Source organism: Schistocerca cancellata, chromosome 5 (genome assembly GCF_023864275.1).
Source record: "Schistocerca cancellata isolate TAMUIC-IGC-003103 chromosome 5, iqSchCanc2.1, whole genome shotgun sequence".
In the NCBI taxonomy this organism is placed as follows: domain Eukaryota; kingdom Metazoa; phylum Arthropoda; class Insecta; order Orthoptera; family Acrididae; genus Schistocerca; species Schistocerca cancellata.
The window spans coordinates 377,412,297-377,430,903 of record NC_064630.1 but is presented as its reverse complement, the minus strand read 5'-3'; the positions used below and the strand labels follow the sequence as shown (position 1 = coordinate 377,430,903).

The following is an 18,607-nucleotide window of genomic DNA, read 5'->3' as shown; positions in this document are numbered from 1 at the left end:
GAGACAATGACTACCACAGCAGAATACTGTCAAATAATCTCTCAAAAACCCACAGAAATTTTGGTCATACATAAAGACTGTTAGTGATGACAAAGTTAGTATCCAGTCCTTAGTGTATCAGACAGGAACTGTGATTCTGGGTAGCAAAGCAAAGGCCGAAACTCTTAATTCTGTTTTCAAATGGTCCTCCACAAAGGTAAGCCCATGAGAACTGACCCAATTTAATCCTCATACCTCAACAGCTAAAAATCGTTACAACTGAACAAAGCTCTAGGGCCCAATGGAATCCCAACCAGATTCTATACTGAATTTGAGGCTGAGTTAGCCCCTCTTGTAACTATCATGATACCCCTCAAACAAAAAACCTCGCCTAGTATGTGGAAGAAAGCACAAGTCACGCCCTTCTACAAGAATGGTAGTAGAAGTGATCCACAAAGCTACAATCCAATATCACTGACATTGATTTGTTGTAGGGTCTTGGAACATATTCTCAGCTCAAACATAATGAGGTATCTCAAACAGAATGACCTCCTCCATGCCAACCATCATGGATTCCAAAACCATCCATCATGTGAAACCCAGCTCACATATTTCTTAGTTAACATACAAAAAGCTTTGAATCAAGGCATTCAGGTAGATTAAATATTTCTTAATTTCTGAAGAGCATTTTACTCATAACCACACCTATGCTTACTGTCAAAAGTTTAATCATATGAGGTATCAAAAGAAATTTGTGACTGGATTTAATACTTTTTGATAGGGCCGATGCAGCAGGTTATCTTAGATGGGGCAATCATTACCAGATGTAAAAGTAATTTTGAGCATGGCCCAGGGAAGTGTGTTGGGACCCTTGCTGTTTATATTGTATATTAATGATCCCACAGACAATATTAATAGTCATCTTGGATATCAATATACTGTTTCAGCTGTATTTTGTTTTTCGTTATTAGATCGGTATCGGCTTCGAGGCACTGTAAGCCATGTCCTCAGGTGAACATATAATTAAAACATCTAAACTAAAAAATATTAACCTGAATATGTGGCTTTTGGTGCCATGAAATCAGTAGTGATCTAATAATAAAGAACAAAATACAGCTGTAGTGGTTTATTAATACCCAAGATGAGTACTGGTTGCCCTACATGTAAGGTTGTCTGCAATATTAATAGCAACCTCAGACTTTTTGGAGATGAAGCATTTATCTATAATGAAGTGCTGTCTGAAAGCAGCCACATGAATATTCCATCAGATATTGATAAGATTTCAAACTGGCGCAAAGACTGGCAACTTGCTTTAAATGTTCAGAAATATAAAATTGTGCATTTCACAAAATGAAAAAAACATTGTATCCTATGATTATAATATCAAGATATCACAGCTGTCAATGGGCAACTAATACAAATACCTGGATGTAACATTTTGTAGGAAGATGAAATGGAATTATCACTTACGTTCTCTTGTGGGTAAAGCAGGTGGTAGACTTCAGTTTACCTGTGAAAGTGCAATAAGTCTACAAAGGAGATTGCTCACAAGTCACTCATGTGACCCATTCTAGAATAATGCTCACACATGTGGGATCCGTACCAAATAAGATTAACAGTTGATATTGAACATATACAGAGAAGGGTAGCATGAATGGTCACAGGTTTGTTTGATCCATGGGAGTGTGTCACAGAGATGCAAAGAAACTGAACTGGCAAACTCTTGAATGTACACATAAACTATATCAAAAAAGTCTACTAACAAAGTTTCAAGGAGTGGTTTCAAATAATGACTCTATGAATATACTACAACTACCTACATGTCACTCACATTGGGATTGTGAGGACAAGCTTAAATTAATTACTCTACATGTGAATGACTGGGAAGAAACCCCAGTAACTAGTACAATGAAACGTACTCTCTGCCATGAACTTCATGGTGGTTTTCAGAGTTTAGCTGTAGATGTAGAAGTATCAAAGACATTCATTTAACAATTCAAATCAAGCAAGTATTCGTATTTACTGCTAATGAAAAAATTCTTGCTTACAAGAAAAATACAGAATTTTGAATTATTCGTATGTGCTCTAAGGAGTTTGACTGCTTCCCAATAACAAAAGGCTTTTTAAAAGAGGAAGGGGTTGAAATAGGGGATGCATTTATTGAAGAAGTTATTCAACACCTGAATGTTTTGAGGAGTTGTTATTAGTATTTTCCAGACAAACAACAGACTAAAAATGAAAGTGAATCGATGATTAAAAACCTATTTATTGTTCATACACGACCATTGACATGTCAGCAGAATACAAAGCTTTTACTGAACTGCAATCTCGTTCATCATTAAAAGAAAAATTTTAACAAATGCTATTATTGGAATCCTAGTGCAGTTTTAAAGAGAAATATCCTCACATCACAAAAGGTCTGTTGGTATTTTTCACCATTTGTAACCACATATCTTTGAAACTGTGTTCTCAGCTTATGTTGAAGAAAAAGTAGATATGGCTACAGACTTAATACCAGACATGTCACGAGAATTCGACTTTCATCCATAAAGATCAATATTAAGTAAATCTGCAAAAACATGTATGATACCAATCATCTATTTAAATTTAAATTTCAAAACTTTGTCTTATTATATTACTTTGAATTTAAGTTGCTTTAAGGACTTTTGGATTAATTTTGAAATTAGTTTTTGAATCACATAAATATTATTTTAGGTAATTGTCATTTCTGTTGCAAATAATCAGTCTATAAAAGTAGCACTAAAAGCATACTACAGAAAAAAACAGGGGTTTACTATAAAAGTGTGTACAGTAACAAGCCATTAACTTATAGCAAAGATTAAGAAATGCTGATGTAGACTATTGTACAGTGTTCAATAAATCACAGAATGACAGAGGTTGTACAGTTGATGGAACTTCTATTCAAGCTGTACAAACCAGAAAGTCACTTTACATTGTTACACAATATGAAAAGATAGGAGCACAGCAACTTCACACATTTCTCAGTGTTTCGTACTTGGATCAGTTCTTGTCTTAATACACATCAATCACTTGTTTTATTTTTTAATAATGCAAGTATGGTTGTTACATATTTAGGTCACAAACTGAATACTGAATCAACATTGTTCAATAATGCTCACTACTGAAGGAAGAGATCAAAGGCAGTCCAAGATGTGCTGGAAATCTTGTAACTGATCAGTTCTGTAAATACAGTGTAAGGGGAAAAAAAGGAAAAGAAACCACACTCACACCACAAAGGAGTTATCCAAATGAGGCAGAAGTCAGTAGATTTGATGTACATGTACAGACAAACAATTACAATTTCAGAAAAATCCGATCATTTATTCAGGAGAAACAGCTTGATAAACTGAGCAGGTCAGTAATGCATTGGTCCACCTCTGGCCCTTATGTTCACAGTTGTTTGCCTTTCTATTGACTCAAGACACACAGGAATTACAGATATTAGCTGCCAGTGGACAGTAATTTTCATCAAAGGGAAGTTGAAAATTTGTGCTGGACCAAGATTCGTACCCAGTCTCCTGTTTACTAGGGAGATGTGTTAACCACTACACAATACACACAGTGGTTAACACAACTGCATGGACTACCCCAGCGTGCCAACCTTCACAGCCAAATTCTCAACTTACCCACACATTGCTGATGTAGTGCTCCTGCTCATTACCCTGATTATTCATGGCATCTTGCCGATTCCCCTAAGTGTTTGAGCTTTGTGTGTATCTGCACTGAAGGGATCATTGGCTGTCATTGCCTTAAGTATATATACATGGTATCTGTTCTTTTGGACAGGTAGGGTTTCTCAAGGACAAAGACAGTCAGTAGAAACTCTTTATTGTATGCAGGCGGGCATTATCTTCCTGAAATGTAAGCCTAAGATGCCTTGCAATGAAGGGCAACAAAATGAGGCATAGAATATTGTCAATGCAGTGCTGTGCTGTAAGGATGCCATAGATGTCAACCAAAGCAGTCCTACTATGGAACAGAAATGGCACCTCAAATCATCACTCCTAAGTTGTTGGGCCATATGAGGGATGGCAGTCATGTTGGTATCCCACTGCCATTTAGAGAATCTCTAGAAATGAGTTTGCTGGTCATCAGGGCTCATTTCGAAGCAGGACTCATCATCACTGAAGACAATCTGCCATTCAATGAGATTCCAGGGCGAAGACATGTCTGGAGACGACATAGACAAAAGTGGAATACCAACCTGATTGTCGCCTCCCATACAGCCTAAGAGCCAGGAGTGGTGATCAGGAGCACCATTTCTTTTCATAGCAGGACCTCCTTGGTTGTCATCCACAGCATCCTTATGCACAGCGGGAAATTGACGATATTCTAAACTCCTTTTATTGCTCTTCATGGCAAGTTATCCTGGGCTTATATTTCAGTAAGATAATGCCTCTCCACATATGACGAAAGTTTCTACTGCTTGTCTTCAAGTTTGCCAAACCCTACCTTGGCCAGCAAGGTTGGCAGATCTCTCCCCAATTAAGAATTTTTGGAGCATTATGGGCAGGGTCCTCAACCCAGCTCAGGATTTTCATGATCTAATGCACCAGTTGGACAGAATTTGGCATGACGTCTCTCATGAGTACATCCGACAACTCTTATCAATGAATGCCAAGCCAAAGCACAAGGTAGACTAACGCATTACTGACTTGCTCAATTTGTGAAGCTCTTTTTCTTGAATAGCTCATCCAGTTTTTCTGGAACTGTAACCATTTGTTTGTCTGTATACATATCTCACTTCCAGCTCATGCAGATAATTCCTTCATGGTGCACTTTTTCTTCACCACCCCCTCTCCTGTGTGTACTAATGTGTAAGGTGCCTCTGAAAAGTTCAGTGAATGGTCTCAGAAAATAAAGAAAACAAGAGTTACAAACAAAATGCTCTGCTGACCTACAAAATAATAACCATTAGCTACAACACACTTCTGACATTCGTTGTAAAACTTTTTAAAACTCTCAGGAAATGCTTCTTGTGGAATCTCGTGGTTATACGTCATTGAACATCTGCATCATTAAAGAAGATGAGACCTCGTGCTACCAAAAAAATCCAAAGACCAAGTGACAGTCAGTGACGTGGTGTTCGTCATCTTTACTATCACCATCATATAGAAATTCATGATGGATCGAACCCTCGCTGTCATAAAGGACAATTAACATTGTCTTGATCTTGGATTTTGACAGATGACTTTGTTTTGGGAGGTGGGAAAAATGATGAAACCATGACATTGACTATCCCTTGGTCTCCGGACCAGCCTGGTAACACCAGGTCTCATCTCCTATAATTGTGCAGATATCCAACGACACGTGACCACAGCATGTCAACCAACTCCACAAGAAGCATTTGCTGACAGTTTCCAACAGCTTGTTGTAGCTAATGGTAAGTACCAAGAAGGCCCGTAAAGTTTTTTCCCACCTTGTATTACTTGTAGTGTGAGGAAGGCATAAATTTTTGACCATGCTAGCTGTATCTGTGAGATTGACTGATGCTGTCACGCAATGAGTAAAATTCCTTACTAAGAGAAAAAGTTTTTTGATAGTGTAAAACACTTTTGGAACTCATAAATCCTTCAACTTAGAAAATTGATAAAAATATGGAATGGTAAAGATATCTTGTGATGTCGATACATTTTCCAAACATTGAGGCTTGTGAATATCAAGTTAAATTATTTTAACTGTTTTTCCCTTCTCACAATTTAACTCAAGATTTTTGGACACAAGAAAGATCTGTTACAAGATGGTGCCAAGGGACATAAAAAGTGGACCAAAAGACAATTAGAGGAATGGGTGGCGGAACCTCTCTGGCAGAATCAAAAAGGCAGCCTGTGATTTCTTCAGGACTGCTATCACTGGTACAGAATCAGTCTTTCTTAGGTATGATCTTGAAACAAAACACAAACTCAAGGTAACACACTGTCCAAACACCTTGACTGAAGAAGCTCAAATGTGTAAGTCAGGAAACAGCCCCAGTTCACTTGCATTTTATCAGCAGTATGAGGCTCATTCACAAATAGTCTGTGTCTCTGTAGTAAATTGTGAAGCAAACAGTTTACAATGAAGTTAATAAAATACTCAGAAAAACTGTGATTCAGACAATATCACATAATGAAGACATCTGGATGCTCTACCATGACAAATGACAATATTCCCATCACATGGCCTTTTCACTCAACCAGTTTTTTTTTTTTTTTTTTTTTTTTTTTTGAATGAGAAAAATGGATTTTCATTGCACTCCAGTTCCCTCAAATAGCTATGTCTCAGTAAGAGTAAGTCATTCTTTTGAAAAACCTTGTGAAGGACCAACGTTTTCACATCGTTGATCGCAATGTAGGAGGATAATCGCAGAACTGAAAGTCGAAAGTGTTGTGACTCGCCGATCATTCAAAGCACCGCCGCGCAATTACGCGCGTCCTCTACGTGCAGCGCTGTCTGCCAGCCATGCAGCAGCTGCGCCACCTAAGCGGCCAGCCGAGCAGCGGCCACTAGACTGGGACTCAGTGCTCATTTGAATGCTAACGTGTACACATGTCTTGCTTGTCAACTTACTCTGTGACTTATATGTGTTGTGTCGTTCTGAAATTTATTTGTTAAACTTGACGTTATAACAATTGGCGACGAGGTAGTGGATTTTTCCTTTTCACCGTTGACCCACAGGGTTCCATGGCTACTGTCGAGCAACTATTGCAAAATCTCCTTGAGCAGCAAACGCTTCTAACAGCGGCGATTCGCGATTTCGTCGCGGCGCCAAATGCGGGGCAATTCTCGTCGTTGGCTGTACCTCCCTTTTCCTCCTTATGACAAGATGGCGGAAGACTGGTCTGATTATGAAAAATGTCTTCGACAGCACTTCTTGGCATTTCATGTCACGGACGAACAACCATGTAAGTCTCTGTTCCTTTCCTGGATTTCACCTCAAATGTATCGGTTGTTGTCGCAATTGGCTCCTTTGAAGGATCCTGCATCTTTGTCCTTTGCTGAAATGTGCTCACTTCTGTCTGTCTATTTTCAAAAGCAAACGCATGTGGCAGCCTCTCATGTTGCCTTTTATCGTTGTCAAAAACAGCCACATCAATCCTAACGCACTTGGGCTGCTGAACTTCACGGCCTCAGTCGAAAGTGTCAATTTGTTACTGACGTTCACAATGAATCCTATGCCGATTCCATGGTACGGGATGCTATTATCCGGTCGGCACCTGACAAAGAAGTTCGGCAATGTGCCCTTCAGTTGGTGAATCCGACTCTAGATGAAGTTCTCTCCATTGTGCAGTCTTTTGAAATTTCTCACACCGCTGGGGCGCAAATAGAGGCGTGGGGTGATGTCGGGGAAATACAACCTCTGTGTGCTGTTGACGACGCGTGCGGCGCGTCCCCGCCGGCCGACGTGACCGCAGTGCGCTCCCACGTGCAACCTCGGCCTAGCCGTAAACAACCCGCTAAGAAACTGCAGCAAAACCGCCGGCAACTTCCTTCATGTCTGCGGTGTTTTACGAAACATTCACGCGAGGATTGTCCCCAACGTTGGGCTGTGTGTCACAATTGCAAAAAGAAAGGTCATGTGTCTTCCGTTTGCAATTCCGACCACATACATGATATTCATGAACATGACGCTGATTCTGATTCTGTGTTGTCTGTCAGTTGCACATCTTCCCTTTCAGAGAAGTTATTCCTCACTGAGCAAATCCTTGGTCGAGATGTTCACATGCAAGTGGATACCAGTTCTGCTACCACTATAATTAATTCTCAGACGTATCTTCAGTTGGGTTCTCCACTCCTGTCACCTGTCACTCGGCAATTACGGACGTACAATAAACAGAAGATTTCTCTCTTGGGACAGTTTAATGCTGAGGTATCTTACAAATCCGTCGTTCGCACTGTTCCCATATTTGTGGTCAACCAGAGTAACGCAGAAAATCTTTTTGGTTTCGATGCCTTTCGCGTTTTTGGGTTCTCCATAGATGACTCTGTCAATATTGTCTCTGATGCTATTCCTTATGCTCAACTGGATTCCTTGTCAACGACATTTTTGTCCCTTTTTTCTCCTGGGTTAGGCCGTGCAAACGACTTTGAAGCTCATATCACGCTCAAACCCACTGCTCGGCCTAAGATTTTTCGGGCTCGGCCCATTCCTGTGGCCCTTCGTGATCGGGTAAAACGGGAGTTGGATCGTCTCACTACTTCAGGGGTCTTGCTTCCTGTCACTTCCAGTGGGTGGTCCTCTCCTGTCGTTGTCGTTGCTAAGCCAAATGGTGATATTCGTCTCTGTGGTGATTTCAAAGCCACTGTAAATGCTCAATGCCTCATCGACACTTACCCTATGCTCCATCCTGAAGAACTGTTCACTAAACTTGCTGGAGGCCAGTATTTTTCTAAAATTGACCTGTCAGCAGCTTATCATCAACTTCCTCTCAACGCTGCTTCCTGGCAGTTTCTGGTCCTTAACACGCCTTTCGGCCTCTATCAATAGCAACGCTTGCCATTCAGGGTTGCTAGCGCCCCTGCTCTCTTTCAGCGATTCTTGGAACAATTATTGCTCCCTGCCCCTGGGTGTATCAATTACATGGACGACATTGTTGTCACTGGCTCCACCACTGAAGAACATCTTCAAAATCTCCGCACACTTTTTCATGTCTTACAGACTGCCGGTCTTAAGTGTAATCTTCAGAAATCACAATTTTTTCAGGCCTCTATCACGTACTTGGGGTTTCAACTCTCTCGGGATGGTATTCATCTGCTTCAGCAAACTGTCGCTGCGATCGATGCCCTTCCTCGCCCTACATCTGTTAAGGAACTGCAGGCCTTCTTGGGGAAAATAGCATACTATCACAAGTTTTTACCGTCCGCGGCTTCGATGGCTCAGCTGTTGCATCGCCTGTTGCATAAAAACGTGCCTTTTCACTGGTCCATGTCATGCAATGCAGCTTTCCAGAAATTGAAGACTATGCTGAAACAGGCCCCGTGCCTGGCTACTTATCGGCCTGGCCAACATCTTGTTCTTGCCACAGACGCCTCTCAATACGGGGTCGGTGCAGTCCTTGCGCACCGTTTTTCTGACGGTTCGGAACAACCCATTGCTTATGCCTCCAAAACGCTCACAGATGCCCAACAAAAGTATTCTCAAATTGAAAAAGAAGCTTTGGCCATTATTTATGCTCTTCATAAGTTTGGTGTTTTTCTCTATGGCTCAAAATTTCATCTTGTTACAGATCACAAATCACTTGTTTCCTTGTTTCATCCATCAACGTCACTTCCCGACAAGGCTGCACACCACCTCCAGCGTTGGGCTCTTTACTTGTCTCGTTTCAATTATGAGATTCATTTCCGGCCAACGGTTCAACATGCAAATGCTGATGCTCTGTCTCGCCTTCCCATTGATCCTGATCAGGCATTCAATAGGGACGAACTTTTGTGTTTCCACCTGGATGTTGCCGCGCAGCAGATTGTGGACGGTTCCCCATCACTGGGGACAGGCTGGCGGCTGCTACGAGTTCTAACCCTACCCTCTCCCGGGTTTTACGCTGTATTCAGAAGGGTTGGCCAGATCGCCCGTCCGCTAAGACTTCTGATCCGTTGCGGAACTACTACGCTTTGCACAACAGCCTCACGGCTAGGGATGGTGTTATCCTCCTCTCCACTGACAATGCTTAGCCGCGTGTTGTGGTACCTGCGTCTTTGCGTGCTTCGGTCTTGCGCCTCCTTCACAAAGGGCACTGGGGTGTTTCTTGCACAAAATCTCCGGCGCGCCGTCATGTGTACTGGCCTGGCATCGACTCTGAAATAGCACACATGGTCGCTGCCTGCGGCCCTTGTGCGTCACAGGCCGCTGCGCCGAAGTCATCTTGTCACCATGGCCTTCGCCTGAGAAGCCCTGGGAGCGCATGCTGACTTTGCGGGACCCTTTTTAGGTACTTATTGGCTCCTCGTAATTGACGCCTACTCTAACTTTCCTTTCATAGTCCGTTGCACATCGCCTATCACCGCGGCAACCACCAGTGCTCTCGCCCGCATTTTTTCTTTGGAAGGCCTCCCCTCTACTCTTGTTACTGATAATGGTCCACAATTTGCCTCTTCTGAATTTGCGGATTTTTGTGCTCTTCACGGCATTATGCATGTCACGGCCCAGCTGTTCCATCCACAATCCAACGGTAAGGCTGAACGACTGGTCCGTACATTTAAGGCTCAGATGCGGAAACTTCTGACTTCTTCTGCCACTGATGATGCGCTTCTCCAGTTTCTGGCGTCTTACCGTTTCATCCCCATGGGCGACCACAACCCGGCTGAGCTCTTACATGGCCGACAGCCCTGCACACTACTTCATCTTCTGCGGCCTTCCACCTCACGGCCGCGGGTGCCTTCACTTGGCCGGTTCACCGACAACGACCTCGTCTGGGTACGGGGATATGGCACGCGGACAAAATGGAGCCCGGGCCGCATCTTAAGACACCGTGGCAGACGCCTGTATGAAATCCAGATGGACACGGGTGTTGCAGTGCGTCTTTCAGACCAGCTTTGGCCTCGTGTGCCAGCAACGCCTGTTCCGAATGCCGCTACACCACTTTTGGCACTACCTGACGCTCGGGATCTTGGCATCTCTCAATACTCACAATGCAGCCCTCTCACCGTCATCGTGATGCCAGCGCAAGAACGGACGCCACCAGAAGACGTGCCCGTGCAGGAACCGGATGACCATCCACTGTCAGAGCAAATCTACTTGCCTCCTCCTCCAACGGACGCCGACACATCGCCATGTCTCCTGTTATATCAACTGGACTTGCTGCAACAGGCAGATTGGTGCAGGGAGCCCCAGCAGATTCGACCCCTACGTCTCCTGTCATCTCGACCCGTTATCATCGGGGACACTTCCGTCCATACGGGAAGCCTCCTCCTCGAGACTTTATGGCGAGTCAAACAACGCCTATGGACGTTAGCCATCTCCAGGACCCCTCCATCAAGACCAGTGCAACAATTTCAAAGGGGGGAAAAGTGTTGTGACTCGCCGATCATTCAAAGCGCCGCCGCGCAATTACACGCATCCTCTATGTGCGGCGCTGTCTACCAGCCATGCAGCAGCTGCGCCACCTAAGCGGCCAGCCGGGCAGCGGCCGCCAGACCGGGACTCAGTGCTCATTTGAATGCTAATGTGTACACATGTCTTGCTTGTCAACTTACTCTGTGACTTATATGTGTTGTGTCGTTCTGAAATATATTTGTTAAACTTGACGTTATAACAGAAAGCTTGCACAAATGTTACACAGAGTGGAAACAGTGGTTCCACCAATGTATAGCTTCCCAAAGGAACTAGTCTGGCAACAATATGATTAATGTAAAAGAAATAAACACACAGTATAAAATAGTTGCAAAAATAAATCAGTTGCTACTTTTCTGTCAACCAAGATGTTAATTCAAAACAAATGTATGATCTCCTCTCCCTCTACCATACTAGTACCAAACACACACACACACACACACACACACACACACACACACACACACAGAGAGAGAGAGAGAGAGAGAGAGAGAGAGAGAGAGAGAGAGAGAGCTAGGATTGAAAACAATAATAAATGAAGGCACACTCACTTTTCAGTAAGTCCACAATTATTGTTAGAATTTCATTTGCAAAGCTTCTAGCATGCTCATGAGCCTTTCCAAATTCCACCCTGATGTCATCGTCCACAACAAGAGCTTTTATGACAGAACATACATCTCTTATCAACAAAGCACTAGATGCACCATTTTCCAAAAACTGTTTTAAAATATTGACTATATCATGATCAAAAATATTTTGTCTGTTATTTTCATGTTTCAGACAACATTGCTTCGTCCACTGTAAAACCTGGCGTTGTGTGCCTAGGTCAATATGCTCTTTCAGAAATTTGATTATCAAGTTAGTGCCTTTTTCATCTAACAGATCAGGTTGCCCAGTCATTAAGGAGATCATAGCATCAAGTGTTACAAGAGTCACATCCCTGTTTGTTTCATACAACTCCAAAACTTTTATTAATAAATCATAGGCTCCATTTTTCCCAGCCAGAATTTTGTGGGCAAGATCTTTGTCACATTCAGCTTTCAATTCTGATAGTTCTTGGCAAAGTTCAGGCAATTTTGTATCTGTTTTTAAAAGGCCTTTTAAGCGACTAATTGTATGCAATAAAGACTTCTTGGAACTATCTGCAGGTGTATTCTCCATGAGCTCTTTTACTACATTGCTCAAATCTACACCCTGTAAAAAGAGAAGTATGAATTACTAAAGAATGCACAATACCATCATTTTTACATCACACTTACATATATTTATTCTATAATTGTTTTTCAAAACTAAAACCCAAGTTTAAACATGTTTAGGTCAAGATACAACTGACAAGGAACTACAACAGAAACAAAGCAAAGGAAATGCTACAGTATTCACAGCTTAACAACAAAATACATTTTACACATACGTACAGAATTAATCTCTAACACTGTTCATATTTTATTCATTTGCTATTGTGTTTACAAAAGACAGTATAAAAGTTCCACAGTATTGACCCATTAACACTGGTGTTTAAAAACATTACCACTACATATTAAATTTCTCTACTCTTCGAAACTATTAACCAAACAATTTTCTCATTAAGTCCTGTGGTGACAGGACACATTCACCATCCTGAGAGATCAGTCTTACAGGAAAGTTAGAGAATAATTCTGAAAACTACAGGTGCTAGGTACTCAGTACCATTTTTTTCCAATGTACAAGAACATTGTTATGAGTATACAAGTATATTCTGTCTCAGTCTACAAATTGGGACAGGCTAATGAGTTACCTACTCAAAACAATCTTCTCAACAAAGCACCAGTCATAACAGAATTGTTAAGGCTTTTGTGGCCATTTGTTGACAAACTGCCTATTGGCTTCTGTTCCGCGTCTTCAGCCGACATTCATCTAATGATCTTACTGACGTTTCGCCAGCACGGGTGGCTGGCATTGTCAAAGCTTCACCCTCCATTGCCGGTGGTGAACTGGAGCCAAGCTCGCAGCCACAGACTATATGTACCTGGCGCGCCAACGTCCGAGGGCTTCTCCACGGTCATTTCCAATGCGGTTCTCCTCTTGCTACCTGCGATGGTCGTTCCCTGCAGCACGGCGAGCCAGCATCCGTTTATCTTAACGCTTCCCTCTTTCTTGTTGAAACTGTTTGCGTGTTTTTGTATTTCTACAGCTTCTCTGAACAAGAGTGTGTGATAGTGCTTCTCTACAACCAGCACTTCCTTGTCGGTGAATTTTATTACATGGTCAGTCTCACTCAGTGCGTGCTCTGCCATGGCCGATTTCTCCACCTGCCCCAACCTGCACTGTCACTTATGTTCTTTGATCATGGTGTTGATTGATCGTCCAGTCATTCCGACATAAACTTTTCTGCAGGTGCATGGTATATGGTATATTCCCAACATTGCAAGTGGATCCCTTCTCTCCTTTGCCAATCTAAGACACTCTTTGATCTTCCTTGTCGGTTTGAAAATCGTCTTAATGCCATGTTTGCGCAATATATGACTGATTCTGTCCATCACTCTGGGAATATATGGCAGAAAGGCCATACCAGACATTTCTTTTTCTGATTCCTAACTTCGTAGAGTGTTTGGCTCTGTTACACTTCTAATATAATTTGTGGAGTACCCATTGCTAATCAGAACACATTCCAAGTGTTGCATTTCATGTCTGAGGTGCTGCGGCTCACATATTCGTCCTGCTCGCATTACACATGTATTAATCATGCCTCTTTTCTGGCTCGGGTGGGGGTTTGATAGTTTGTGCAGGTATCGGTCTGTGTGTGTCGGTTTTAAATACACGCTGTTTCCTGGGTTTTTGCCATCCCTTGTGACCAGTACATCTAGATATGGCAGTTTTTTGTCCTTTTCCACATCTACATCTACATTTATACTCCGCAAGCCACTGTCATTACCTCCCTTTTCTGTTCCAGTCGCATATCGTTCGCGGGAAGAACAACTGTCTGAAAGTCTCTGTGCGCGCTCGAATCTCTCTAATTTTACATTCATGATCTCCTCTGGAGGTATAGGTAGGGGGAAGCAATATATTCGATATCTCATCCAGAAACGCACCCTCTCGAAACCTGGCGAGCAAGCTACACCGCGATACAGAGCGCCTCTCTTGCAGAGTCTGCCACTTGAGTTTGCTAAACATCTCCATAACGCTATCATGGTAACCAAATAACCCTGTGATGAAACGCGCCGCTCTTTTTTGGATCTTCTCTATCTCCTCCGTCAACCCGATCTGGTAAGGATCCCACACTAATGATCAATACTCAAGTATAGGTCGAACGAGTGTTTTGTAAGCCACCTCCTTTGTTGATGGACTACATTTTCTAAGGACTCTTCCAATGAATCTCAACCTGGTACCCGCCTTACCAACAATTAATTTTATATGATCATTCCACTTCAAATCGTTCCGCACGCATACTCCCAGATATTTTACAGAAGTAACTGCTACCAGTGTTTGTTCCGCTATCATATAATCATACAATAAAGGATCCTTCTTTCTATGTATTCACAATTCTACTTCCATGGTAAACTTTATGTTGGCATGGAGGCTGTTCAAGTGTCTTAGGAAGTCACCGAGCTGTTCTTCACCATAGCTCCACACAACAAAAGTATCATCGACGTACCTGTACCACACCTTCAGTTTGCAAGTCACCAAGTCCAGTGCCTGTGCTTCGAACTGTTCCATGAAGAAGTTGGCCACCACTGGACTAAGAGGACTACCCACGGCGACGCCTTCCAGCTGTTCGTAGAAATCGCCATTCCACGTGAAATAGCTCGTGGTGAGACATGCATGGGAGAGCTTTGTGATGTCTTGCAGGAAAATGGGACCGATGTGCTCCAGTGTCACCGAGTGGCACTTTTGTAAACAAAGAAACAACATCAAAGCTGACCAGGATGTCATTTGGTATAAGTTTCAGTTTCTTCAGCTTCTAGATGAAATGTCCTGAGTTCTTCATGTATGTGTTGGTCTTCCCCACGTGTCACTGGAGCAGAGAGGGCATGTGTTTTGCCAGTTCATACATTGGTGAGCCAAGAGCACTAACAATCGGTCTCAGTGGAACGTTGTTCTTATGGATCTTGGGTAATCCATACAGCCAAAGTGGTAGGGCTTTTATGTTGCGCAGGTTTCTCTGTATGTCCACCAGCAGAGAAGATGCCTTGATTAATCGATTCGTATTCCGTATGATATGCTGCGTCGGATCTGCGCTTAGTTTTCAGTACACCATCGGATTTAATATGTCTTGGATCCTTTGCTCATAATCCTCAGTCTTCATTACGACAGTCGCATTCCCCTTATCAGCAGGCAGTACCAATATACTCTTGTCAGCGTTGGGATTCTTAATGGCTTGTACCTCTTCTTTCTTCAGATTGCAAGCTGGTGGTTTCGCTCGGCGCAGTATCCTGGCTGTTTCAGTGCGTATTTCCTCTACCCTTTCACAAGGAAGGGTCTAAATGGCCACTTCGGTGTTGGCAATGATGTCCTCCATAGGTGTAGTTCTCGGGATGATAGCGAAATTCCCTCCTTTTTGAAGAACAGACACTTCCTCTTCAGTCAATTGTTGTTCAGTGAGGTTGATCACTGTGTGTGACATGTCGGGAATAGTCTTGTAGGTCTACTTCCGAGATCTTTCAAACTTTTTCTTCTGTCGCTCGGCGCAGCCCTCGAGTTCATTCTGCATGGTCCTGTGAGTGATCTGACGATCTTGTCCCAGTCATCTTGATGCATTCTGCTACTTAGTTGATAGAAAATGTCCAAAAGTTCCTGACCTGCTCTTGAAAATCTCTCCATGTTGTATGAATTCGCTCACGAAGAAAAGCTCATTCCAATCTGACGTAGATACGATGTGCTTGGGCGGTGGTGAATAGGCGGTTACATTCCAAGAACTTTGGTGTAGCACCTTTATCTTGGCACCGTGACAGAAAAACAAGAGAGGATATAAATCGCGCTTTCTTCTTCTGTTGTTGGTCCAGGCGTCCGTACAATCTGCAAATCTCCTTCCCATAGAGACGTAATACAAAATTGTTGAGGCTTTCGTGGCCACTTGTTGACAAACTGCCTATTGGCTTCTGTTCCGGGTTCTTCAGCTGACGTTCATCTAATGATTTTACTGACGTTTCGCCAGCACGAGAGGCTGGCATAGTCAAATCTGCCCCCTCCATTGCTGGTGGTGAACTGGAGCTGAGCTCGCGACCGCAGACTATATGTACCTGGCGCGCCAACGTCTGAGGGCTTTTCCGCGGTCATTTCCGGTGAGGTTCTCCTCTTGCTACCTGCGACGGTCATTCACTGCAGTACGGGATCCATTTACCTTAAAGCTTTCCTCTTTCTTGTTGAAACTATTCGCGTGTTTTTGTATTTCTACAGCTTCTCTGAACAAGCATGTGTGATACAGCTTCTCTAAACCACAGGCAATGGAGGGTGAAGCTTTGACAATGCTAGCCACTCATGCTGGTGAAATGTCAGTAAAATCATTAGATGAACATCGGCCAAAGATCGTGAAGCAGAAGCCAATACGCAGTTTGTCAACAAGTGGCCATGAAAGCTTTAACAATTTTGTATTACTCCTCCATGGGGAGGAGATTTGCAGATTGTACCGACGCCTGGACCAATGATGGAAGAAGAAAGCGCTATTTATGTCCTCTCTTGCTATTTTGTCACGTGGCCGAGATGAAGGTGCTACACCGAAGTTCTTGGAATGTAAGCTCCTGTTCACCACCGCCCAAGCAAATCGTATCTACGACAGAATGGGACGAGCTTTTCTTCATGAGCGAATTCATACAACACGGAGAGACTTGGCAAGAACAGGTCAGGAACTTTTGGACATGTTCTATCAACTAATTAGCAGAATGCATCGAGGTGACTGGGACAAGATCGACAGCATCACTCACAGGACCATGCAGAACGTACTCGAGCGCTGCACCGAGTGACAGAAGAAAAAGATAAAAGATGCTCGAAGTAAACTGACAAGGCGATACCCGACATGTTACACACAGCGGTCAACCTCACTGAACAACAATGGGCCAAAGAGGAAGTGTCTGTTCTTCAAAAAGGAGGAAATTTCGCTATCACCTCAAGAACTATACCTATGGAGGACATCATTGCCAACACCGAAGCGGCCATTCAGACCCATCCTTCACAAATGGCAGAGGAAATACACACTGAAACAGCCAGGATACTGTGCCGAGTGAAACCACCAGCTTGCAATCTGAAGAAAGAAGAGGTAGAAGCCATTATGAATCTCAAAGCCAACAAGAGTATATTGGTACTGCCTGCCGATAAGGGGAATGCGACCGTCGTAATGAAGACTGGAGATTATGAGCAAAAGATCCGAGACCTATTAGATCAGACGATGTACCGAAACTAAGCGCAGATCTGATGCAGCATATCACATGGAATACGAATCGATTAATCAAGGCGTCTTCGCTGCCGGCGGACATACAGAGAAACCTGCGCAACACAAAAGCCCTACCACCTCAGCTGTATGGATTACCCAAAATCCATAAGAACAACGTACCACTGAGACCGATTGTTAGCGCTCTTGGCTCACCAACGTATAAACTGGCAAAACACTTGGCCTCTCTGCTCCAGTCACACGTGGGGAAGACCGACACATACATAAAGGACTTGGGACATTTCAATGAGAAGCTGAAGAAAATGAAACTTGAACCAAATGACATCCTGGTCAGCTTTGATGTTGTTTCTTTGTTTACGAAAGTACCACTCAGTGACACTCTGGAGCACATCAGTTCCTTTTTCCCGCATGACATCAGAAAGCTCTTCCATGCATGTCTCACCATGAGCTATTTCACGTGGAATGGTGATTTCTACGAACAGCTGGAAGATGTCCCCATGGGTAGTCCTCTTAGTCCAGTGGTGGCCAACTTCTTCATGGAACAGTTCGAAGCACAGGCACTGGACTTGGTGACTTGCAAACTTAAGGTGTGGTACAGATACGTTGATGATACTTTTGTTATGTGGAGCCATGGTGAAGAACAGCTCAGTGGCTTCCTCAGACACTTGAACTGCCTCCATGCCAACATAAAATTTACCATGGAAGTAGAAAAAGACAAAAAACTGCCATATCTAGATGTGCTGGTCACAAGGGATGGCAAAAACCTGAGACACAGCGTATATTTAAAACCGACACACACAGACCGATACCTGCACAAAATATCAAACCACCACCCGAGCCAGAAAAGAGGCATGATTAATACACTTGTAATGCGAGCAGGACGAATATGTGAGCCGCAGCACCTCAGATGTGAAATGCAACACCTGGAAAATGTTCTGATGAGCAATGGCTACTCCACAAATTATATTAGAAGTGTAACAGAGCCAAACACTCGGTGAAGTAAGGAATCAGAAAAAGAAATGTCGAGTACGTCCTTTCTGCCATACATTCCCAGAGTGACGGACAGAATCGGCTGTATATTGCGCAAACATGGCATAAAGACGATTTTCAAACCAACAAGGAAGATCAAAGAGTGTCTTGAATCGGCAAAGGAGAAAAGGGACCCACTTGCAATGTCGGGAATATACCGTATACCATGCACATGCGGAAAAGTTTGTCGG

At 43.2% G+C, this 18,607-nt stretch overlaps 1 protein-coding gene across 1 annotated transcript in view; it reads right to left on the bottom strand.

Moving 5' to 3' along the window:
* Window positions 1-18,607, bottom strand: part of LOC126188919 (armadillo repeat-containing protein 6 homolog) — a 113,481-nt gene that overhangs the window by 74,116 nt on the left and 20,758 nt on the right. Inside the window, exon 2 of the mRNA XM_049930632.1 lies at window positions 11,578-12,220. Coding sequence (XP_049786589.1) covers window positions 11,578-12,220 — 643 coding nt within the window. The remainder of the gene's footprint in view (window positions 1-11,577; window positions 12,221-18,607) is intronic.